This window comes from Neolamprologus brichardi, chromosome 1 (genome assembly GCF_056152115.1).
Source record: "Neolamprologus brichardi isolate AB-2024 chromosome 1, ASM5615211v1, whole genome shotgun sequence".
Taxonomy (NCBI): domain Eukaryota; kingdom Metazoa; phylum Chordata; class Actinopteri; order Cichliformes; family Cichlidae; genus Neolamprologus; species Neolamprologus brichardi.
The window spans coordinates 27,190,667-27,212,883 of NC_142104.1; the positions used below are offsets into that span (position 1 = coordinate 27,190,667).

The 22,217-nt window shown below is 42.0% G+C and overlaps 2 protein-coding genes across 7 annotated transcripts in view; one reads left to right on the forward strand and one right to left on the reverse strand.

Moving 5' to 3' along the window:
- The first annotated feature begins 545 nt into the window (after positions 1–545).
- On the forward strand, positions 546–6,256 carry gldn (gliomedin). 2 transcript variants are annotated; one of them, XM_087840273.1, is made up of 10 exons: positions 546–1,315; positions 2,910–2,961; positions 3,050–3,067; positions 3,219–3,317; positions 3,820–3,921; positions 4,020–4,136; positions 4,361–4,441; positions 4,527–4,652; positions 4,749–4,899; positions 4,992–6,256. In XM_087840273.1, the coding sequence occupies exons 1-10, from the start codon at positions 773–775 to the stop codon at positions 5,455–5,457; spliced, it is 1,755 nt and encodes a 584-aa protein (XP_087696399.1). In that variant the 5' UTR covers positions 546–772; the 3' UTR covers positions 5,458–6,256. The 2 variants fall into 2 exon arrangements, with proteins under 2 accessions (XP_087696399.1, XP_087696397.1); XM_087840271.1 differs by having other exon boundaries at positions 4,527–4,899.
- An 11-nt stretch (positions 6,257–6,267) lies between these two features.
- dmxl2 (Dmx-like 2) overlaps positions 6,268–22,217 on the reverse strand; it is a 37,785-nt gene continuing 21,835 nt past the window's right edge. For 2 of the 5 annotated variants that reach the window (XM_035909110.2, XM_006793930.3), the window contains exons 33-54: positions 21,666–21,848; positions 21,236–21,532; positions 20,941–21,132; positions 20,753–20,829; positions 20,351–20,481; positions 19,621–19,866; positions 16,366–16,556; positions 16,115–16,248; positions 15,940–16,025; positions 15,550–15,751; positions 14,963–15,080; positions 13,861–13,926; positions 13,073–13,159; positions 12,717–12,838; positions 12,455–12,593; positions 10,987–11,047; positions 10,708–10,835; positions 10,547–10,624; positions 10,346–10,437; positions 10,202–10,254; positions 9,885–10,102; positions 6,268–8,232 (exon numbers count right to left, since the gene is read on the reverse strand). In XM_035909110.2, the coding sequence (XP_035765003.2) occupies positions 8,023–8,232; positions 9,885–10,102; positions 10,202–10,254; positions 10,346–10,437; positions 10,547–10,624; positions 10,708–10,835; positions 10,987–11,047; positions 12,455–12,593; positions 12,717–12,838; positions 13,073–13,159; positions 13,861–13,926; positions 14,963–15,080; positions 15,550–15,751; positions 15,940–16,025; positions 16,115–16,248; positions 16,366–16,556; positions 19,621–19,866; positions 20,351–20,481; positions 20,753–20,829; positions 20,941–21,132; positions 21,236–21,532; positions 21,666–21,848 (3,111 nt within the window). In that variant the 3' untranslated portion in view covers positions 6,268–8,022. Of the gene's footprint in view, positions 8,233–9,884; positions 10,103–10,201; positions 10,255–10,345; positions 10,438–10,546; positions 10,625–10,707; positions 10,836–10,986; positions 11,048–12,454; positions 12,594–12,716; positions 12,839–13,072; positions 13,160–13,860; positions 13,927–14,962; positions 15,081–15,549; positions 15,752–15,939; positions 16,026–16,114; positions 16,249–16,365; positions 16,557–16,897; positions 16,925–18,821; positions 18,900–19,159; positions 19,343–19,620; positions 19,867–20,350; positions 20,482–20,752; positions 20,830–20,940; positions 21,133–21,235; positions 21,533–21,665; positions 21,849–22,217 lie in introns of all 5 variants that reach the window. The other 3 variants (XM_087840265.1, XM_087840262.1, XM_006793931.3) reach the window with 3 other exon arrangements.

Here is a 22,217-nt window from a genome sequence, read left to right on the forward strand (position 1 = left end):
GAGCCGGGGGGAGAAATTCAAGGATACAGGAGGTGGGAAAAAGGAGAGAACTCAGTGGAGCTATATTAGTGGTAATATGTAATGATGTAATGTATTTTCTTTTAATGCCATATAGGCATTAAAACAACAACAACAACAACAACAACAATAATAATAATGTAATTGTGTAATAATGTAAATGTACCAGTGAACAGTTGTTTTTTTCTGGTGTATTTGTGCTTTCTTGTAATGTGTTTGAGTCCTCTTGTGTGTTCATCATATATGTGCGCGTGCATGTGTGTGTGTGTGAGAGAGAGAGATGTCAGTCTGCCCACGGCGGTGCAGTAGAATGGGTTCAGATGAATATAAATCAGGTGACTGAACAGGCGGGGGTTTCTCCCCAGACAAGCTCAGAAGATTGTGTAATGCCCACTCCTACATCACTGGTTTGCATGTACACACACACACACACACACACACACACACACACACACACACACACACACACACACACATACATAACCCCATCTCCACTTGGTGAACAGCCACTGTATTTACCAGTCTGCCTTCAGACAGACCACCAGTGTTGAGCTCAGATACTGAAGCTGACTAGATTTTATTTAGAGATTTCAAACAAGCTGAACGGGAGCTTAAATTTCCGCTAAAGTCTTCCTGTCTCTTGGATTAGTTTGAATTTTAGATGTTTTGATTTTTGTTGGGAGCATCTTGTTCCATACGGTCATAGAGCTAACACATCCTCTGTGCTGTTTCACTGTTCTTTCATTCTCTTTGAATGCTGAGGTCAGTGGTTGACCCCCAGAAGAGAGGAGGTGAAGTGGTGACAATGTGGATTCCCACACCCAGTATGACTCTCCCTCAGCGGATGGTGCTGTATGGGACGTGTGTCGTGGCACTGATGAACTCTATAGGCCTTCTGGTGCTCTTGGTCCAGCAGAATCAGCAGTGTGCCAGGCTGGAGCAGACAGAGGCACGGCTGATGGAGGTGGAGCAGAGCTCTGTGGTGGAGTTTCTTCAAGAGGTGCCCAGAGGAGCAGCAGGGCTGCGGGCGAGCGTGGGGGAACAGCCACAATATCAGTACCAATACTCCAGGAACAAGAGGAGCAAAGAAGTGGAAAAGGAGCTACAGCAGGAGCTGCAGGAGATTCGCCAGGAGGAGGGAAAGGAGATCAGTGAGCAGGAGGCCAGCCAGGAGGTCGGAGAGGAAACCGAGAAGAGGACGAAACACGAGAAGCACAAGCAGCGGCACAGCCAGCACTACCACAAGGCGCACGTGCAGGACGACATGATGATGATGATGACATACTCCATGGTCCCGGTGAGTCTAGATCCTTGAATGAGAGAGAGAGAGAAGGCAGGCCAGGACATGTAGAGCAGCTCAGCCTGCTTCCTTGTTTTGTGATTGCTTAATAATGCTGTCGCTAATGGTTCACTGGACTAATGGCTGAAAGTCGTAACGCTCATGGAGCCTGACGATCTGGCAGCGCCGAAGGCTCCAGATCCTGATTGTGGTAATATGATTACAGGAATTTTAGTTTAGATGTCCTAATCAAACTCCAACAGAATATTTCCAACACATTTGAATTTTAATTTTGTACCATTTTAAGCTTCTACTCAGCTACATTTGACAGAAAAACTGTAGTTATTTAACATACTGAGATTCTGCATTCAAATCATGCTCATCTTATTGAATATGACTTACTGTAGTCACTGCCACAAAGTAAATATTATTACATATCAAATAATAATAATAATAATAATATTCCTCGCATATAATTATGTATATATATTAAATATTATTCTATAGATACTGACTTAAAAGCACTATACAAAAGAATTTCAACCAATGTGAATGACTGAATTTGAGCCAATGAATGTTAATGTAACTTAAAAAAGGAAACATTCCTGACATTCTCAGTAACATTGAACAGTCTGATTTCTTTGGAAACACTCTGTGAAACTCATTAACTATCTTCTGATGACTCAGAGGGTAACGGTAAAGGTTTGGGGGCGTTATGTGTAGCTGGTGGATTTCAAGACGCATAATGGATGAAGTTAGAGCCACAAATTCAACTGTGAGACAAAAGCAAATCAGATTTCAAGCTAGCACTTCAGTCAGTGCAGTCCCCTTTTGCTCTGAACATGAACCCTTTACCCTTCTGCAATCAAAGCCTAGACGAGTAAAACTAGTCAGTAGTTTTTGAACTACAAAACAGAAACTGGATATTCTATTCTAGAGACTATCATATAAAAAGACTGGAGTTAGATTTACCCCATACATCCAAAGAAAGCGACATTTAATCTTCCTTTAGAGCACCTTGCCTCAGTGCTTCTTTTTCTCCACTTCCCTACAGAGCAAAAGTGTGCAGCAGTCAGAGTCAGTGATTCACTAATGTCAGCAAACAATCAGTTTCAACACAGCCAGAATTCTACCTGCACTTTAAAAAGGTGACGCCCGCCTTGCATGAACAAGGGTCAGCATCAACAAGCCCTTAATCTCCATGCAATATTTTAGCTCCTCTTGCTCTTTCCTCTTTAAGAATCTAGCTCAGAGTCAAATGTAAAACAGTTAATACTCAGACTGTAGTAACAGCGTTCGTTTACATTTCTCATCTACCAAAATGATCAGTCAGTTTAATGTGTATGTCAGGCTCATGTTCTGGCCTGTGCACAGAATGCTGACTCATACCTACTGAGTATGAACACCACACAATTAACATGATGCGAACTGCAGTTACCTTAATGGCCGCTGGTGTCTTTTAACATGAAGGGGTTTCTGAAGTCTACACAGATAATCTTTAACTGGCACGTTAAAAGGTGCAGGGTTTTTATTTTTAATAGAGTAATTTTAGGTAAAGTATGCTGCTAAATTTACTGCATTAATATTTTTTCTATTTCCTCTTTTACTTCAGATCAAAGTGCTGATTGATATCTGCAACAGCACCAGGGGAGTCTGCATAGCTGGTATGTTTTACTCATATGAATCATGTGATCATGTTCAGAATATTACTTTTAAAAAAATTCTCTAACATTTCTAAACTTTCGTTTACAGGCCCTCCAGGTCCGCCGGGTAAGTCAACCCACAATTCCTAATCCAAATTTAAAACCTGCTGTAGGGTATGTCTCCTTTGTGGTTTAGTGACCCATATTCTTGATAAGTCTTTTTTTAATGTTTATTCTTTCGTTGGGTCCACAGTAAAGATTTTTTTGTGTTACTCTAGGTTTGCCTGGTGCAGATGGCCTGCCTGGACACAATGGGACTGATGGCATCCCAGGACTGAATGGACTTCCTGGGGCTGATGGGAAAAGAGGAAGAAAAGGTAAGGAATTAGTGCTTTCACTCGGCATCCATCTTTATTTTGTCCTCAGGCAATCTTGGCCATTTAAGCATAGAAGTAGTGGTACAATGTAAAAGTCAAAAGGTTGAGTATAACCTGCAGAGAAAAGTATTAAAATAGCAAAAAAGAAGAAACAGCCACTTAAAATCCTTGGCACGCGCACACACACACACACAGACTTCTTTCTGTCCATGTATCACAATGCAAGCAGAATTTATTCACATTTTTGCTTCATGAATGAGTGAAGAGTTTGAAACAGCTTTCTTCCCTTGCCGATATTATTCATCTCTGTGGTTTTGGGCTTCAGCTGAATGAACTGGAAAACTGTCTTCCAGTATTCTCCCACTTCACTCTGCTCTCCTCCACAGTGGATGGCATGATTCATGCCAGCAATTCAATGGGACAATTCATTTCAACAATGGGGCAAAGTGTATTGAGGTTACGAATACAATGTTCTAGCTATTTTGCACGGTGTTCTCCGCAGGGCCAGCAGGTGAGAAAGGAGAACCAGGAGAAAGAGGGGAGCGAGGAGAGCCGGGCCCACCCGGAGAGAAGATCCAACCATCCAATGATGCCATTATTGAGGGCGAGCAGAACTTTATTGACTTGAACCATTTTGCAGATGACCTGAAATAAACATACATTTAAATGGATAACATTTAGACATTCTCTCCATTTGAGCAGGTCCACCTGGGCCTCCAGGACCACCTGGGCCTATGGGTCCTCCTGGCCCGCCTGGGCCTCAGGGGCCTCCCAGAATAGGGCACCGCAGAGCTCACCTCCAAGCTTCTCATAATCAGGGTGAGAGATCAGTCATACTTTGCAGGTGACATTTGTGATCCTAGAAACAGTTGTTGACAAAATAATTTTCAATGCAATCAAAGCTCTCGGGAAGAAGGTTCAAATTCTCTCTCTTTTTTTAAATTCAAAGACCCCCACCTCCCCATAAAGTGTCTAATTGAAACCTTCTGACAAACTAGTCCATCAATGACATGACTAAAACAGGATGAAACTGCTTCTAACAGGGCTACATGCAATCCCAAATGATGAAACCTCACCTGTAAAGGAGACAGAAAAACTACACGAGAAGACTGCCAAAAGGAACGGTACGTTTCCAGAGGAGGTAGTGTTCATGTGCAGTCATGTGACCTGTGAGTAAATCACCTGAGATTTTTTGTTTTTTTCCCACAGACTGCCTGATTAAGTCTCTGATCAACCCCAGAAATGTGACAAAGATGAAAACCACATTTGGCACATGGATGAAGGACACCGCTCAGCTGAACGATGAGCGAATATGGGTGGCGGATCACTTTTCTGGTAGGCTGGTTACAGAGTGTCGCGCAGGTGCTCCTGTCCCCACTTTTATAATCTCCACATCTTTTAGCAGTAAAGATTTTGCTTGTTCTTCCCCAGGTCGCATGCTGAAGGAGTACAAAAGCATTTCCTTCTTCCAGAAGAACAGCAGCGACACCATAGACGTTATAAAGTACTATCAAGGCTGCGGCCACATCGTTCACAATGGTTTCTTTTATTATCATGCTGCTGGCACTCCCAGCATTGCCAAGTAAGCCTTAAAGCCACTCGATGCACATCAAGGTGATTTTTTCATGACTTCCACATCCTTCATTTAGCAGCTTCCTGCTTGTGTGTTCACAGATTTGACTTCAGCACCAAAAGACTTCAGACTCTCACTATTGAAAACTCTTTGTACAACAACCTCGCCTACCTGCTCCCCAACTCTAAGACCTACTTCAAGCTGGCAGCAGATGAGAACGGCCTGTGGCTGATCTTTGCATCCAATGTTGACGAGAGCATCATGGTGGCCCAGCTGGACCAGAAGACCTTCTCCGTCACATCCTACGTGAACACCACCTATCCTCGCATCAAAGCCGGCAACGCCTTCATCGCCTGTGGCGTCCTGTATGTCACCGACACCAAGGACACCAGAGTCACCTTTGCGTTTGACCTGCTGAAGGGAAAGCCGGTCAATGTGACCTTTGACCTGAGGTCTGCTGGTGAAGTGCTGGCAATGCTCTCCTACAGCCCAAAGGACAGACACCTGTATGTTTGGGACCACAGCTACGTCAGGCTGTATGTGGTCCACTTCATCTCTGATGAGTGAGAAACATGATGTCCGAACACGACTGTTACAGTAAATACTGAGAGCAAAACGCCTGCAGACTTTCATCTATTCACTGCATCTGAAAACTGATAACTCAAGAGTGACATACAGTGTGTGTGTCACTGTTTTAAATATATTGTCCTGTGTTACTTTTGTGTTAAGTGAAATTGTAATTGACCGTCAAACTATTTCACTAAAGTAAATATGGTTTTGGTTAACAAGACGTTTGCGCTGTTGCCTCACAGCTAGAAGGTCCTGGGTTTGAATCCGCCACCTGGCCAGGGGCTTTCTGTATGGAATTTGCATGTTTCCCCCGTGTAGTCCAGCTTCTTCCCACAGTCCAAAGACATCCAGTTAGTGGAGTGAGCTCAACTGGCAATTATAAATTGCCCATAGGTGTGAATGTTTGTCTGACTATCTGTTAGCCCTGCAGCGACTGCTGACCGGTCCAGGGTGTATCCGTCCTTTCGTGGAAAAAAAATGTCTGAATGGATGGATGAAGGAAGTGCTGTATTTACTGTACATGGAGTTTTCAAAGGACACAAGATTTACTAATAGTGTGAAAACTTATCATTTTGTATAAGCTGGCAGTTTATGCCAATCAAACCTATAACTCAACTTTTGTTGCCATTTGCGTTTTTGCATGGTGGTCACCACTGCTTGATTTTTATACAGATGCAACTCGTGATGTCCCTTCCCCCTCTTTCTGTACATATAGACAAACCTGCCTTTGTAAGGGAGCAGCACAGCTCTCTGGCTGAACAAGATAATAAAAATAAAAGAAAAAAGAAAAAAAAAAGCGCCAATTCATCCTGATGAAATAAAAAGAATTTATTCACTTTACAAAGGTAAAACTGATCATGACCTGTTCTCTTACACACCTTCAGGCTCAAGTACCCTAATAGGCCTCTACTCATAATAATGGCTTCTTTTGGACTGTTTGATGTGCACGTACGCACATGAACACGTGCGCACACACAGACACACACACGACACCAGTGGGACCATTAGGGAAACACTTAAGATGCATACAGTACACACAGAGGGCAGAAAGAGAGGGAGAGAAACACAAATCTCTTTAATAAATACCATACATACACTTAACAAAAGTTACAACTAATCCAACTGGTATGATACAAACCAAAAATAAAGAAATGCCTTCATGTTTGTACAAGGTTGTTGTGATAGTTCATATATATATATTTATATAATTTATAATAAAACTATTTCAAATGTTGTACTAGTAGGCCAAATAAAGCCAGACATTCATTTGTATATAATCGTTTCCTCTTTAATAACCTATTTATTTGAAATAAACTTTTAGTGTCTCCAGAATTTGAGTGCAAATATCTATTCCTTATGGATGAAACAGTAAAAACAACTAGTGAGGTAAACACACACTTACATACAGTAGACTGTTGCACATCTCCCAGTCAGATTACAGTAAAACCCCTTACATTCCTAAAATAAAAGGCAATAAGTTAAATAGTTTTACAAAGGAATGGTCAACCAAATGAACACAAACATAAATAACTTAAATAAGAAAATCAACTCAATTAAAAAAAAAAAAAAAGAAATCTTTGTGATAAAACCAGAAGTGAACCTTTGTGTTTCTGCTCTGGGGTGAGTGGGTGGGTGGATCTTTAGCGTTTTACCAGACAGATGGAAACACTGAAATCACAGTCACAGGAGTAAAACACACCATCTTCCAAACAGGAATGTTCTAGCAGTGAGTCTGCCACACAAACAGGCATTTGAGGGCAGGTGGGCGCGCAGACGTACAGATGGCAGACACAGCAGAGTGAACACGCACGCAGAGGGCCAAACTGGAGCGGGCTGAACCCGAACCATTATAGGCCAAGTGAGTGATGGGCAGCCAGTGGAAAAAAAGAAGGGGGGGGGGGGATACAGACAGGTGTCACTATCAGGAGCAAATGCACCATCAACTCTTCCACGGAGCTGAGAAAGCTGGGCAAATAAAAGGCAGGAGGGTGGGGGGCAAAAACCATTGAAACAAAATGCAGATTCCAACAACTCGATTCACACTGGAAACCACTGACTTAATAACAAACCACAGTGCTGGTTACAGTAGATGCTAAGAGATTTCAGCTGTGGGCACAAAATGACGACAGTTACACACTTTTAAAATTTTTGCTTGAGCACTTTTACAGAGCACTATCAATAGACCTGTGATTGCACCGCATAACGAGAACAGGACATGCATAGCTTCCCTATGGACACACTCTAAGAGTAGAGATTCTTCGATAAAATTACAATAAAACTAGCTTTAAAATCAAGTATGATACCGTTTGCTTGTAACTTTGTTTTCAGCCTTTGGGAAAATAAAATGTTTGCAGCTCCGTTTTTAATCGTTCTGGATACGACCGACAGTAAACTCATGAACACCGTTCATGCTGAAAGATGCCAACAGCGTGGTAATCTTTTGACTAACTCTTCCCCCAGCAGCGTTTCTATTAATGCCTACAGAGTGTTACAGAAGCATTTTGGTTTTTTCCTCCACTTTCTGACCCTTTCCTCTTAGGACCCTCAGAATTACAAAAAGCATTACAGGGCGTCAACCAAGCTGCTGGGGATATTGTAGCGGTCTGGGAGGACCCTCATCTTTAGGGTGCCGTCTGCTCCGCAGGTGAAGATTCGGTTTACGGGTCGCGTCTCCACCTGCATGACACCTGCGCCGATGTTCCGGAAGATGGACTGCTTGGCGTGCTCTGTGCTAAAAGAGTGCATGAGCCCGTGGCCGGCTAGCTTCCACACCTGGGTACGAAGGAAGAGAGAGAGAGCGAGAACAGAGTATATAATTAGTTTCTCTTCCCAGGGTTTTCTGGATGGAAAAATAAAAAAGTTTGATTTAGGACCTAAAAAAAAAAAAAAAAAAAAACCCCAAACAGAGCATTTTTTAAATAATGAAACTGGAGAAATTAAAAACTATCTGGCTGGAGACACCACTTGGCATTTGTGATCAATTAGCATTTTTCCATGTTGTTTCTACAAAGAGACAAATGTGCTTTAAGGATCCAGACAACCCCCCCAAAAAGGTGGTTGCTGGAGGTTGATGGCAGTAGCAGGAAAGACAAAGAGGTTGGACATAGAGTGCTAATCTGTGTTTGCTTTTGTCACTAGCAGGTTGACGAAGTTGCCGGTAGTTTGCATAACTTGACTTGTCTGTACACACTCGCCAAGCAGAAGTGAAATGATTGAAAGTCTGATGCAAACAAAAAACAAAAAACAGAGACCATCTGCACCCTTTCAAATGTGTTAGTTACAGTGATCAGGCACAAATTTTACTTTGAAGGTGAACAGCCTTAATTTCTGGTTTCCTTAAATGTTTTTACATTTCACAACATGTAGAGTAAATGGCGAGTATTTCCAGACAAGTTGGTGTCTTCCATGAAAACTACAGGTGATCACAGCAATTTTTATTAGCAAATCAACAAAGTCAGAATACAGAGAACACATTTATCAGTAATAAAAATAATTATCAAATATTTCAGGACAGTAATTTCAACCAGTACTCCATGTGATTGTGCCAAACATTAACACACTGCTGCTTTGACTGTCACTGATAAATATGAAGTCAGATTTGAATATAAAAAACATACAGTAGTCTGTGTTTTAGTTAGTTCAGCCAAAGTCATAACGAACTATTTTTAGTGACAAGAAGAACAAGGCTTCCTGCAGCAGACAGTATGGCACCCACAGAGGCTTTATCATCAAATCAGTCTGAGTTTACATTAAAAGATAAAAGAAAGAAAAAAAAAAAAGATAAAAGAATCTGAGATGATTAAAAGCAGCATGAAAGACTCACTTCTCTAAATCCTTTGCCTTTAACAGTTTCTTGTTCCTGCTTATAACATCTATAACAAGAACGCAGTCATCCCGGCAGTGCAGTGTTGACCTTTAGACCATATCACCTCTGTGTTTTAAGTCTTTGATCTCGTCACCCTGCTGTTGTCTTCCTCTGTTTAACACCCACATGTAAATCACACCCTCCACTGATTGTTGTCCTCTTGTGCACCAGTATGAATGCCGTGCTTTCCAGTGCTTCAGGGTCAGCTTAATTTTCCAGACCCACACCAGGCTGGTAAGCCCACCGTATACCGGAATACTTAATAAACAAACCACAACAGCAAAGCCTGAAAAACTAGACCTGAAATCTTAAATCCAGGGACAAAAGTGTTGTTTGAAGGCTAGAGGGCTGCACCGAATACTCATCCAGTTTGTGGATTAAAAAAAACCAAAAAACTGTTGGAATGAATATAAAAGAATTCTCAGTAGTTTTGATGTTGAATGCTTTACACAGTGCTTAAGTTCAATAACATTCACTGACACAAAAGGATATTATTCCTCAGCACACAATGTGAGCGTGTATCAGCAAGGAAGTGAGTGAGAGAAAGAGCATGCGTCACCTTCATGTTGCCCTCTGCAGAGCCAGTGACGAAGAAGTCCTCAAAGGCATCCAATGCGAGGGCCTTGATGGCTGAATCATGGGCCTGGAAAGTGTGGAGCAGCTGCCGCTGTCGGATGTCAAACACGCACACAAAGCCTTTTCTGCCTCCAGTAATCAGCAGCTGCTGTTTAGGAGCATACTGAAGCACAGTGGCCCCGTTCTCATGGCAGGGAAAAGCTGAAGGGGGAGGTAGGAAGTAAAAGTGGAGAAACTTGAAATATAGGGAAAAAGAAACTCACTGAAACTCACTTATTAGAATAAATATGGATTTCTCACCATGCACCATAGTATTGTTAGGTGAAATCAGAGTGTCCCACAGGCAAACATTTCTATAAATAACATAAAGCAAAATATTAGGCAGCTGAAAAAAAATAAACAAAAAGAAAAAGAGCAGTGTTTGATTAGTAGTCCAAATCTGACCTGTTATCATTGGACTGCCCGGCCGTGGCGATGAGACTGGAGGATGTGATGAAAGCGAAATCCCCGCAGGTCTTAGTGTGGCATTGCCAACTCTGAGAGCAAGAACAGGAAAATAAAAGCACATTTTCATTTGAATTATACAGACCACTCATATTGTGTGTGTGCTGCGACTGTGAATGAGGAGGTGGGAGGGAACCTTACCAGGTACGGTTTGGGGTTGGACGATGTCTGGTTAACCTGCCAGAGACTGAGGAAGCCCTCTCCATCAGCGACTCCACACTACAAGAATGTTTCAGAGGAATCAGAAAAATGACATCTGATTGACATACACACAAAACACAGTTGCTACTTTGTGTGTGTACCTTATTGCCCTGGGAGTTGAAATAGAGACGGGTGACTCGAGCGTTGCCTGCTTGTCTGAAGCAAATGAGTTGCTGAGGTCTGTTCCATTCAAACATCCTCACGCTACCATCCTGAGCCCCAGTCATGTCTGATACACAGCCCCACACACACACAAACCAGGAAAAGAAAGGGAGAGAGATGGTGGGAAAAGAACAGGAATACAAAGCAGGAGAAGCTATATAATTGACTTATACATGTTAAACATGTATACTGGTGAATCCTCTCAAAGTAGCACTCACAGTACTGATATATGGGATGGGATGTCATTCTCTTCACATTGTTTAGATTCCTCTTCATAATCTGAAAGACATCAATATAAACATACATTTATCTTGTAATTAGCTTAAATTAGTTAACTATCTGAAAATGTCAGGCGTGAAGATCAGCCTAGTGAGTGGTTGACGACTCCCTGAACAATAACTGTTGCCCATTTGGGTTCCACTCTTCACAGTGTCACTACCACTTAGCGTGCATTTAGCAAGTTTTTGCAGACAAATTGGTTTTACACATTAATCAAAGGCGACCATATCAATCTGCTACCATTCAGTGCAGCGCCGATCATCAGTGGTCATCAAGCAGTCTTTAGGCATTTTTAACTGGAGCCTTGGGCTAACCTAAGCAGTAACGTGATTGGATGATGGGCTGACTGAGGCACCGTCTATGTGCGCAAGAGTTTAAATCCCTTTTATCGAATCTTCTTCTCAGACACACATGACACTCGTTCAGGTGTGCGCTCGTTCAGACTTATACGTGACTATGGTAAATTACACACCAACACATCACTTCAAACATCAAGCAAATTTCTGCAGATCGCCTCAATATTCAGAGCTTCCAGCTCTTTTAGTTAAAACTCATTCCTGCACTTTCATGACTTCTTCAGCATCAACAATATCTTTAAAGTATTTTACGTGCATGTAATTTCACATTTTGGTCATGAAAAAACTTCTGACCACCGCTGTAAAGACTAATTCTAAAACTGGACAGATAGCAGCTTTTAGACAGATGAAACAACAAACCAATTTACATGAAATAGAAGTGCAACTAATTTTGCTGCACATCAGAATATGATAATTGAATATGTTAAGAGAGCCCTCCTCCCCCTTCACATTTAACAAAACCGCTTCCACAGTCGTTTGAACCTCTGTGACACCCTCGGTCTTGTCCTCCTTTGCGTATCACACTAAACATTTATCACCGTGGCTGGGACACGGAGAACCTATCTGCGTGTTACTCTGACGCAAATCTGTACCTTGGCTAGCCGTCTGAAAGGGCTTGTGATATCTGTGTTTATATGTAGCCATCACTGCCACGCAGACACACCCCCAGTCTGTATCTGCATCTACAGACTCAGCAGGCCAGCTGTTTAGTCGGCGTGGTTCAGCAGCGATAACAATAAAAAACAAACTTTGCCTGAAAGCGTGCAAGCCCTGCAGACTGCTGAATAAAATCCCCAAATTAAATTGATTTCTTTCCAGAAGCAGAGTTTTAAATGAAGCGTTTTCATTTTGTAAAACTACATCTAAATCTTTACTAATGAATATTATGAAATGAAACGACTGCAGAGTCATGCCACCCTTTCTATGAGCCCTGAAACAGAACTTAATCACCCCCTACTGGTTATCACTAAATACTGCATATGTACTGCTGCCTGGTTTTGCTGGATTCAGGTTGCACAGCTGTGTAGATTTGCAGTGAAGAATTGCGTACCACACTGGCTCCCATACTGGTCTGACCACTACCGAGCCACGGCATGGATGCAGAGACTGGCATCTGCGGTGGTGCAAAGGGGACGGAGCTAGCCTGGGCAATATTGGTGTGCGAAGAACGATGATCTACATCATCAGAGCTGTAAAACAAAGAAACAAAAAACAAAACACAAGCCATCATTTAATCGGAGAGGAGACAGGGAGTGTGCAGTCCAGGCTCGGTGAGATTTGAAGAAAATCATATGATCTGCTGCTAGTCTGACCTGCGGGACTCCTTATCAAAGTCCTCCCCAATCCACGTGTAGGGCTGGACAGCCACTAGACTGGACACATCAACCTCTTGGACATCATGGGTGGAAGCCAACACTATTTCATTAGAGTTAGCCTAGGAAAGTAAGGAAGCACGGTGGATAAGGCGAGACAACACATCACTAGCTTCTCTGAATTCCCAGAAAGTAACTGCCATGTATTTGCTACTTAAAAGGATTTCTAGAAACCTTCATTCAATGTAAATCTATCTAATAATCCTGTCTCCATGTACAGTGTCCTCAGAATCAAAGGAAATTATGAACCACAAGTTTTCCCCAGTATTTTACACAAGTTAACACCCACAACTGACCTTATTTATGGCAAATGCCATGATTATATCAGATTCCTTGTGAATGATTTTAGCTTTTCCTCCTGGGTAGCCCAAATCAGCCTCCACCTGGAAAAGGCAAAAAGAAAAGGAAAACATCAAAGCTGAAGAGAGAAAAACTAAAATAAGGTTCTCCTGGGTCAGTTTAATGGTAAGAAAGACATTTTTTAAAAAATAAATAGACTTTAATTTCCCTCTAGTAGGATAAAGATAGAAAACAGAAAACAGAAAATATTGACAAGTATGACTACTGAGCTTCTGGGCTGACACCCTCCAGTTAGAAAGCCTCGCCACCACACACTGACAGTGAGCATGCAAGTTAGTAGGTTTAAAGTATGTGCCATCTCACTTATGTGATTTTGAGTCCTGCAGAATCAGTCCAGCTAGAAAGGATGTGAGCTACACAGGGAGATGAGTTATTGATAGGTTTGGATATGAGGTTATGTGAGTGGATAAGTGTCCCAGTGAGAGGAAGAGATTAGACATTAGATCTAAGCCATAGAGCTTCGAGTAGATTTTATGCCAAAAAATTACCAGAGCAGTCACTATCAGGCCAAGCTAGAGAGGAGACATGCAGTGCTTTACCCCAGCGTGGCGGGATCTCAAAACAAACTGCAAACCAAACCCTGTGCAACTGGTGCAAGATTTCTTTTAGTGTTTAATGCACTTGCTCCTTCAAGCTTGGCTTCGCAATGACTCTCCCAGACAGACAAGATAGACAGATGCTCAGACAGAGCCAGGGCCTGGGCTGGTACAGTAAATGATACTACCTTATAGGAACTGCTAGCTCCTGCTTTGCAGTGTGGGCTTATACGGTCCGTATGGTTCTCTACAGACTACACACACACAGAGGCAATATAGACACAGGACACACCAACACAGCACGACACAACACACATGCACAAACAGAAAAATAAATCATGAAATGAAAATGGAAAAAAATTAACAAAGCTGACAGGATATTGTATACTTGGTGATAAAAATGGGAGTAAGTCAGACATGTTGCAGCAGGTATGGAGACATGAACTCTTGATCTGACTATTACAGCTGAATTTGGCATGATGTTATTCCAGTTAGCGACAAAGGTTTTAATTATTAACTAGGCATGAGGACAAGAATCTATAGGAGGTTTTTTTTTTAAGTTCAATCTGTGAGCTGCATTGGCAGTCTGTCATAAAAGTGACTGATTCAGACATCACAGAAGGCAGTGAACTCTCTTATACTTGATTATATGCTAAAGGAGTCAAAGCAAAGATAAGAAAAATATTAATAGTGATAAAAATGCTCACTCAGTGCTTTTAAAATAAATAAATAAAGAAAAAAATCAAGGGATGAATTTAGATACATGACTAAGAAAATGACCAAATTGCCATTTCCAACTAATAGACTGCAAAAATATTCCAAAAAAGATCTGGGAAAAAAAAAAAAAAAATATCTGGACAACCGAGCATCTGGATACCGTTTTCCATTTTTAAGGGAAAACCTACTGTAGACATGCGGCACACTAAGAACTAAAGTTAAATTAAAAAGCATATAAAATATGTTATTTATTTTTGTAAAAATTGTTCGGATACTTCACTTTGGTAGGGCTAGTTGTTTGATGCCTACAAGGATCATAAATCTCTATGTTTATAGGTGTCGTGTCTTTACGTGTGGTTAACCTGGGCTAATGTCAGCAAATCCACTTCAGAAATTTGTTTTCTATGACAATCATGTGTTACACTAAGATGAGGAGGAAAAAAACAGAATAAAAGAAAAAAAAACAACATAATATAGTTGCTGACTAACGTGATGTTCAAGTACTTAAAATTCATAAAAGAAATGATAAACTTCATCTAAGGAAAAAACAAAAATTAAATGCCATGTGCCGACCTCGCTCTGCTTCCTTTTCTTTGTGAAGATGTAACGGATTAATGTCTCCTGAAGAACTTCCTGTTTGACCAGAAAATGCCACAGACGTCGGGCTGGAAAGGACTGGTGGTTCCTTGTCCTAAAGAAAAAAAATAAAGTGGATGAAAACAAGGTGATCACAAACAGGCTGTTTGTGACTGTCACTTTGTAAAATCAGAAGCAAAGAAACTAACAGAGTAACACAAATTCCTGTAGTCTGCATGGAAGAAAACTGTCTTTAGCAGGTGAAGCCTGAAAAAACACAAAAGCTTGAAAAAATGTGATGCAATCTGGAAAGAAAGAACAGCCACTTTCAAAATTCAACTTATGCCTTCTGGCTGAAACCGACATGTTTCTAGGGGTGAAACTTGTTTTCCATTTCCAGTCGATTTACACTTATTTCACTACCACTTGTGAGCAGTTAGCGAGCTGTTCGGAGAGAATACTGTTTTTTCCCCCAGCAACCTTTGGTCACTAACTGGTGTCTACATCTGTGCTACTGAGGCCTTATCTATTTATCTGCTGTAAGTACAAAGACAAAAATTACATATAGATGATGTAATACTCACTTGAAGGGTGTGTTGTCAGGCTCCAGCATGGCCTTATGTCGCAGTATTGCAGGGCCACCTCCTGAGCTGAGGTCAGTAGGGTAAGTGTTGATGTAGTTGGGAGGTGGGCCATCAAACGTATTCATTCGCTCCAACAGAAGCTGCTCCCAGGTCTCTAAAGTCTTCAAGACAGCATTGCTCAGAGGGGACGTGACTGGCAGCTCTGTGACACAAACACATATACAAATTTGATATTCAGAAGCAAAAAGCTATGAAGCGTTTATCTGTGGATTCCATATGATTAACAAATTATTGTTGAAATGTCCTAAAATATTTCCATGCACCTTCATAAAGAATGCATCGCTTACGTTTAGAGAGCCGTTTAGGATCGGTCTTTTGGCGAGCACGTACCTGTGAAGTCCAGGCCAGTGAGAGGAATGAAGTTCTTGACATTGTGATAAGCCAGTTTCACCATGACCAGGCGGATCAGAAACCAGCTACATAACCCACAAACACACAAATAATTAAAATATGAACCACAATGAGTCTCAGAGGAAATAAAGAGAAAGAGGCATGCTGGCTGTACCTGTAAGAGTTGGGGTCAGAGTGCTCAGTCATCTGTGTGTCAGATAGGAAGGCGTCATCATCATCTTCGTCATCCTCGGCACCGCTTTCGTCTGAGTCATACAGAGCGCTGCTGTCTGACAGCGGCAGGAAAGGCTGAGAGGGGAAATGATCAGCAAAGAGTAAATGAAAGGTTTAAATATGTATATTGTTTTTTTTTTTTAAACCTTAAATCTGAAGCAAAGATTCAGTTTGACAGTTTTACTCTCTTACTTTGGCCACAAAATAGTCCCACATGCTCAGCTCTGGGGGAATGAACTTCTCCCTGTAGGTGGGTCTTTCAACGGGAACAGGAGGCGGCGTGGCAGGTGTCTCCTTTACAGGGCGTCCAGGAACCAGCATCCTCATGTTGAATCTGCGTCTGTATCGGTCCACATCCTCTGCTGGGGGCTGAGGGGGAGCCACTGTAGCAGAAGAAGAATGAAGAAATGGTATATTTCAAACACAAGACAATTTGAAAAGAGATCTGCAGTGTGCTGCATTTTATACAAAGGCTGAAGATCAGCTGAAACTCAGCATCACTTTAAATCCAAAAAAGAAAAAGGAAATAGATCCGGAGGAAAAGTACTGCATCCACATCCTACATAAAACACATAATACCTGAGAAAGGAGGCTCCTGTCTGCACCTAACTTCACTCACAAATGAAACGTCATACACTTTTGGAAAGGAGAAATATAAAAAGGCACAAAAAGCACACGTTTGGGATGTAAGCACAGGGCAAGAAACACTCGCTAGTACACAAACCTGCACCATTATCCAGGATGACTATCTCTGGTATCGCACCAGACAAAACAAGACAAGACACAAACCAGAGTAGACACTGCAGTTAGACACACAGATACTGCACAGTCCATTACATAATAGAATCAGTGAATATTTCATGTGTGGGCACAAAGAACACATCAAACGATGGCAAATTTCTTCAGCAATCATGTGCTAAGCATTTCCTCATATCCACAGCACTTAATAGGCAAACACAATGAGACTGGCAACTACAGTATGTTAAGGTTAAAATGAGTTAATTAGAACATGACAGTTGGGCATCAGCATGTAACTTTTCTCTAAAGCTGTGTGACTGTGCCATGCATGCAGGTTTGCCGCGGCCCTCGAAAGGACAATTTTAACAAGTGATTTTTTATCAACAGGCTGGCATTTAAGATGGCCTGTCCTCTAAAGGAGCTCTTCAAAAGGCCCCTGGCCTTGCTCAGAGCTGCCTCAAGCTCTAGAGATGTGGAGTCTAAATGCCAGTCCCCATCTTCCTCCCTCACAAACACAATGTGAGCACGGTATACTCTGGCCTGATGAATATGGATGAACAGTGTCAATTTCAGCCAACAGTGACACAGTAGAGCTGTGAGCACTTTGGGAATGGCTTCGTTTTTGAAATAAACAGACAAATACCTGAATCATGTCACACAAGCGCTAGTATAAATCTATAATGCAGTAACTCACTCAACTGCAAATTACTTACGTACACCAACTCCATTTGCATTACTTCAAAATACAATCCCAGTTTCAAGAGAGTTGGGATGCCGTGTAAAATGCAAATTAAAAACAAAATGCAATTTTCGCGAATCTATTTTCATCACAGTAGATCATAGAAACCATATCAAACGTTTGAAGGGAGATTAAGTACCATTTTAAGAAGGATATTAACTCGTTCCCAATTTGATAGCAGCAACATGTCTCAAAAAAGTTGGGGCAGGGCCATGTTTACCCACTGTGCAGGATCCAGCCTTATTTTAATCTGTACAAGTCAGGACTGTCTGAGCAGAGCAGCTGCTGGACTTTTGGGAGAGGAATGCTGTCCCATTCTTATCTGATATGGGATTGCAGCTGCTGAAATCTGCAAAGCCTTCCCTAAAAAAACTAATCTGAATGGGAGCACATGCTCCTCTAAAACCTGTACATACCAGTCAGCACTGATGGTGTTATTCCAGATGTGCAAGCTGCTAGTTCCATAGGCACTAATACAGTTCCATACCATTTCTGAAAGGAGCGCTCTCCTCTTTAGTCTGGAGGATGATGCGTCCATGTTTTAACAAAAAAAAGAATTTCATCCGACCACAGATCAGTTTTTCTAGTTTGTCTTAGTCCATTTGAAATGAAGTTTGATCCAGAGAAGACAAGGGTGTTGCCTTCTCTGGTAACGGCCTTGTCCTTTGCGCACAGGGAAGATTTCTCCAGGTTCCTTGAATCTATGAATTTTCTTGAATTTATGGACAGTAGATGATGAGATTTTAAAAGTTTTACACTGAAGAGGACCGATGATCCTCAGCTCTTTGAGATGCTCTTTTTTTTTTACAAAGCAATCATGTTAGTGACATGTTGTAAATGAACCTGATTAATTGCAAAATGTTATTTTTCAGGCCTTTTGTCACCCTGTTCCAACTTTTGGTATTTGTTGCTGTCATCAAATTCAAAGTGAGCAAATAGTTTTCATGAAAGAGTAAAATATCAATTCAAACATCTCATAGGGTTTTTGTGTTTTATTGTAAATAAAATATAGGTTTAAGAAATGTGTAAATGATTACATTCTGTTTTTGTTTAGATTTAACACAGCACCGCAGTGGTTTTCTTGAATTGTGGTTGTATTTCATTCTAAATTCGGGACAACACACAAGTAGATATTTAGCCTGAACGCTACAGGAAGCCTCTGAAAGTGTACCTGGTTTAGTCTCAGATTCACATATAGTGGGCTGCTCAGCATTGGCCTCTGAATACTCGTTGCTAGGCCCAGCTGGTGCTTCAGTGACACAAAATGAGCACAGAGGACGTTACAACATGTACATGCAATGCAGTATACACACACAAACACACACACAGCTGTTGGCTTGTCATAACAGTAGTGGATTTTTTTTTTGTTTGTTTGTAATGCTCATTCAGCAGTAGCTTCACGATAGAGTGGTGGGTCAGTCAAGCAGCTGCAACAATGCAAACCTTTACAATTACCATGCACTGCAATTCTGCAAACCAGCACTGCAATCCACCAGCCCAGTTACTCACAGCTGGTGTTAGCTGCAGATACCACAGTGCCCACCCCCTCTTCCCTTAAAACAGGAGGAGGGGGACGTTTAGGGCGCTGGGTTTCAGTAGGGGTGACAGTGGGGTTTGAGGTGAAGTTGCTCTGCTCTGGTCTTCCTGTCTCTTGAGACTCCTCTGGCCTGGCTGCCTCAAAATCAGCTGGCACTGGGACACAGGGCAGAGGGCACACTCACACAAGACGCTACACACGAGTAGCAGCAGCATGTTAGGAGCATCAACAGGACAGTGCTAAGTAAATATCTATGCGATAATACCAAAAGTGGAAGTGATCAGAGATGTTAAAGGGAAAACAGACGTGGGAGGAAAAAGGTCAACTTCATGTGCTGAATCAAGGGATAAAGGCAAATAATTACAACCATGAAGAATGTTGACATGGTAAAGATAAAGGTTTTAGATCGCTAACTACCAAATCGTCATTTTACCTGGTGGAGCCTCAGGCCTCTTTGGTTTAATGACGACTTTGGCCCCTCCTCCGAAGACTGCGGCCCACACCCGGTTATTGAGGGGATGTGCTGCCAGGCGGAAGAGTTCATTGCTGCTGTGAGTGCCCAGGCCATGGATTAGCAGGGAAAGATAAACTGCCACAACAGCTTCACACAGGAGCACGCTGAGCTTTGGCTGGTCCTCGTCCCTCGCGGATGTCAACAATGAAATCAGGGACGACACACCTGCAGAGAGGGGAAGCACATCCAACGTGATAAACGTGCAACAGATTAACCCCTAATTTACACAAATAACTTCCACAGGCAAACAAAAACACCATCTCAGCACCATCGAAAACCCATTTATGAAACCTTTTCAGGATGGCGTGATCAGTCTCTTTCTTTCCATTTCCTTCCCAGAGGCCACTGAGCTCCTATTATAGAACACCATCTGCCTCTCTGCATAAACACAGACTGCCTGCTTTGCTCTGCTCTCTCTCGTCCTGCTCTTCACATTTTCACAAAATACTGTCCTTGATGTTTGCACAGAAAGCCATTTTCCCCATCCTATGCATCTGTGACGATCCTCAAATATAACTCCATTTCATTTTGTAAAACTACAAATTAGAGCAAATGTGTTATTATATTCTAATCCAAATTCTCTCTTCAGTCAGAATCAAACCAACTCCCCAAAAACACCACTGGGTAGTAAAGTAAGAGGTCTTATTACCTGGCCACTGTGCAGGTGCAGACGTGGGAGTAATATGCTCTTCAATGCTTTCTGTGCGAAGTCGTTTCCTCTCACTGAGCAAAAGGCCCTGGTAAACCATCCCTGTAAACTGGTTGGCCTCTGTTTGAGTGCTGCAAAGCAACCAAAACATGAAACGATAAAGTCACAACAGCCCAAAACATACATGTTCAACATTTTGTTAAATACATTTATTCTTCTTTCATAGTGTGAAACTCAAAGATACAAATGTCCGAACAGACCTGGAGTCAGACTAAGCTACACAAGCACAGCATCAAAAACAATAGTTCTTAACTACTAAATAGCAATGAGCGTGTACTTTGAGCACAAGGGTAATGTGAAGCCAGTTTTGGTTTCTGGATGTGTTGCAATGCACGTGTTTACCTGTAGCTGTGACTGTCACACAGTGCTTGATAGATGCAAGCAGACAGAGATGCTGCTAGCGTGTGCAGAGCGTTCACCTAAAAACATGAACATCACTTTTCATTATTCATCCCCAAACTGAACAACCAGACAGTGAGACTTTCAGTCAGCTTAAAGTTAAGTTAGAGATTTTTTTTTAAAGTACTGACCCGATCGTCCATGATGTCCGGACGTGGTGGGGTCTCCATGAGTGTGATGGTGTAGAGGATGTCGTGTATGTGATTGCTGAGGTGGAGAACAGGGTTGGCTATGACCGTCTTGGTGGAGGCAATGTAAGCAGATAACAGGGGCAGTGTAGTAGGCAGAGGCAATGGGGACTGCAGCTGCTTCACTGTGGTCTCCTACAGAGTATGACAAAAAGTGAATTTGCCTTCTCTGTAAACTGTTTTGTACTAATAAAAAACAAACATATATAATGACATATGTATAAAGGTGCATGCATACCTGCTGGCTCTCCTGCAGGAGGAACAGAAGCTCCATGCGAACAGAGGTGACTCCGCCTCCCTTGGCTCCATGAAGGCTGCAGTAGGATAGAAACACTCTGAGCAGGGCCTGGTTCTTCCTCAGCCATGCCTTGCGCCTCTCAGAGTGCTGCTGTTTGGCCTGAAGCCGGCGGCGCTCCATCTGGTGACGCTCATAGGCTCCGGCATCTGTTCGCTCCAATACGTCATCTGATATGTCCACCGATGTTGAGCGTTCTCCCCAGCGCTCCACCTCTGACTCTTCCTCCTTTCCTTCCACCTGAGTTGATAACATTTATGGTAAAAAATAAAATAAAATAAATTACAATGAACCAGAACTGAAAAACATTTTTAGAAACATTCAGCAGTTTTTAAAATAGGCTAAAACAACATCAAATAATATTAAAGTCCACCTTGTAGTTGCAGATTTTATGCATGGCTGCTATCTCTTTCTCCAGCCAGTTGTAGAGCTGAAAGCGGAGCTTCCCTCCGTCCACCTCAAAGCCTGTAGCCAATGTACGCAGCTCTGTCATGAGGATCTTCAGACAGGCACGGAACTTCAGCTGCTCTGCTATCACGTCGACCTCCGACTCACCCTGAAATACATGTGAGTGACTTAAAGGAAAAAGACCGTGCTTTGTAGCCTCATTGAATTTTATATTTGGAGCCGACCCAACAAAAACACTCTCCTTGCACCTTTGCTGCAAGTTTCCACCTTTTGGAGAAGACCCCACCAAAAACATCTTCTTTGATGTGTTAACTCCAAATGAAAATCCTTTAAATGTAACATTTTGGTTTGTATCTGTCGTCTCCTATATGCCAGATAAGACAGTACAGAAACTAGACAAGGATGTGCCTTCATACAACATCAAAATGAAGGTTTTTTTTTCCCTGTTTTGGCATTTTAACTGTGCAACCAAAGGAAAAAAACCACAATAAAATAAAATCTGAGATCTCCACAATTA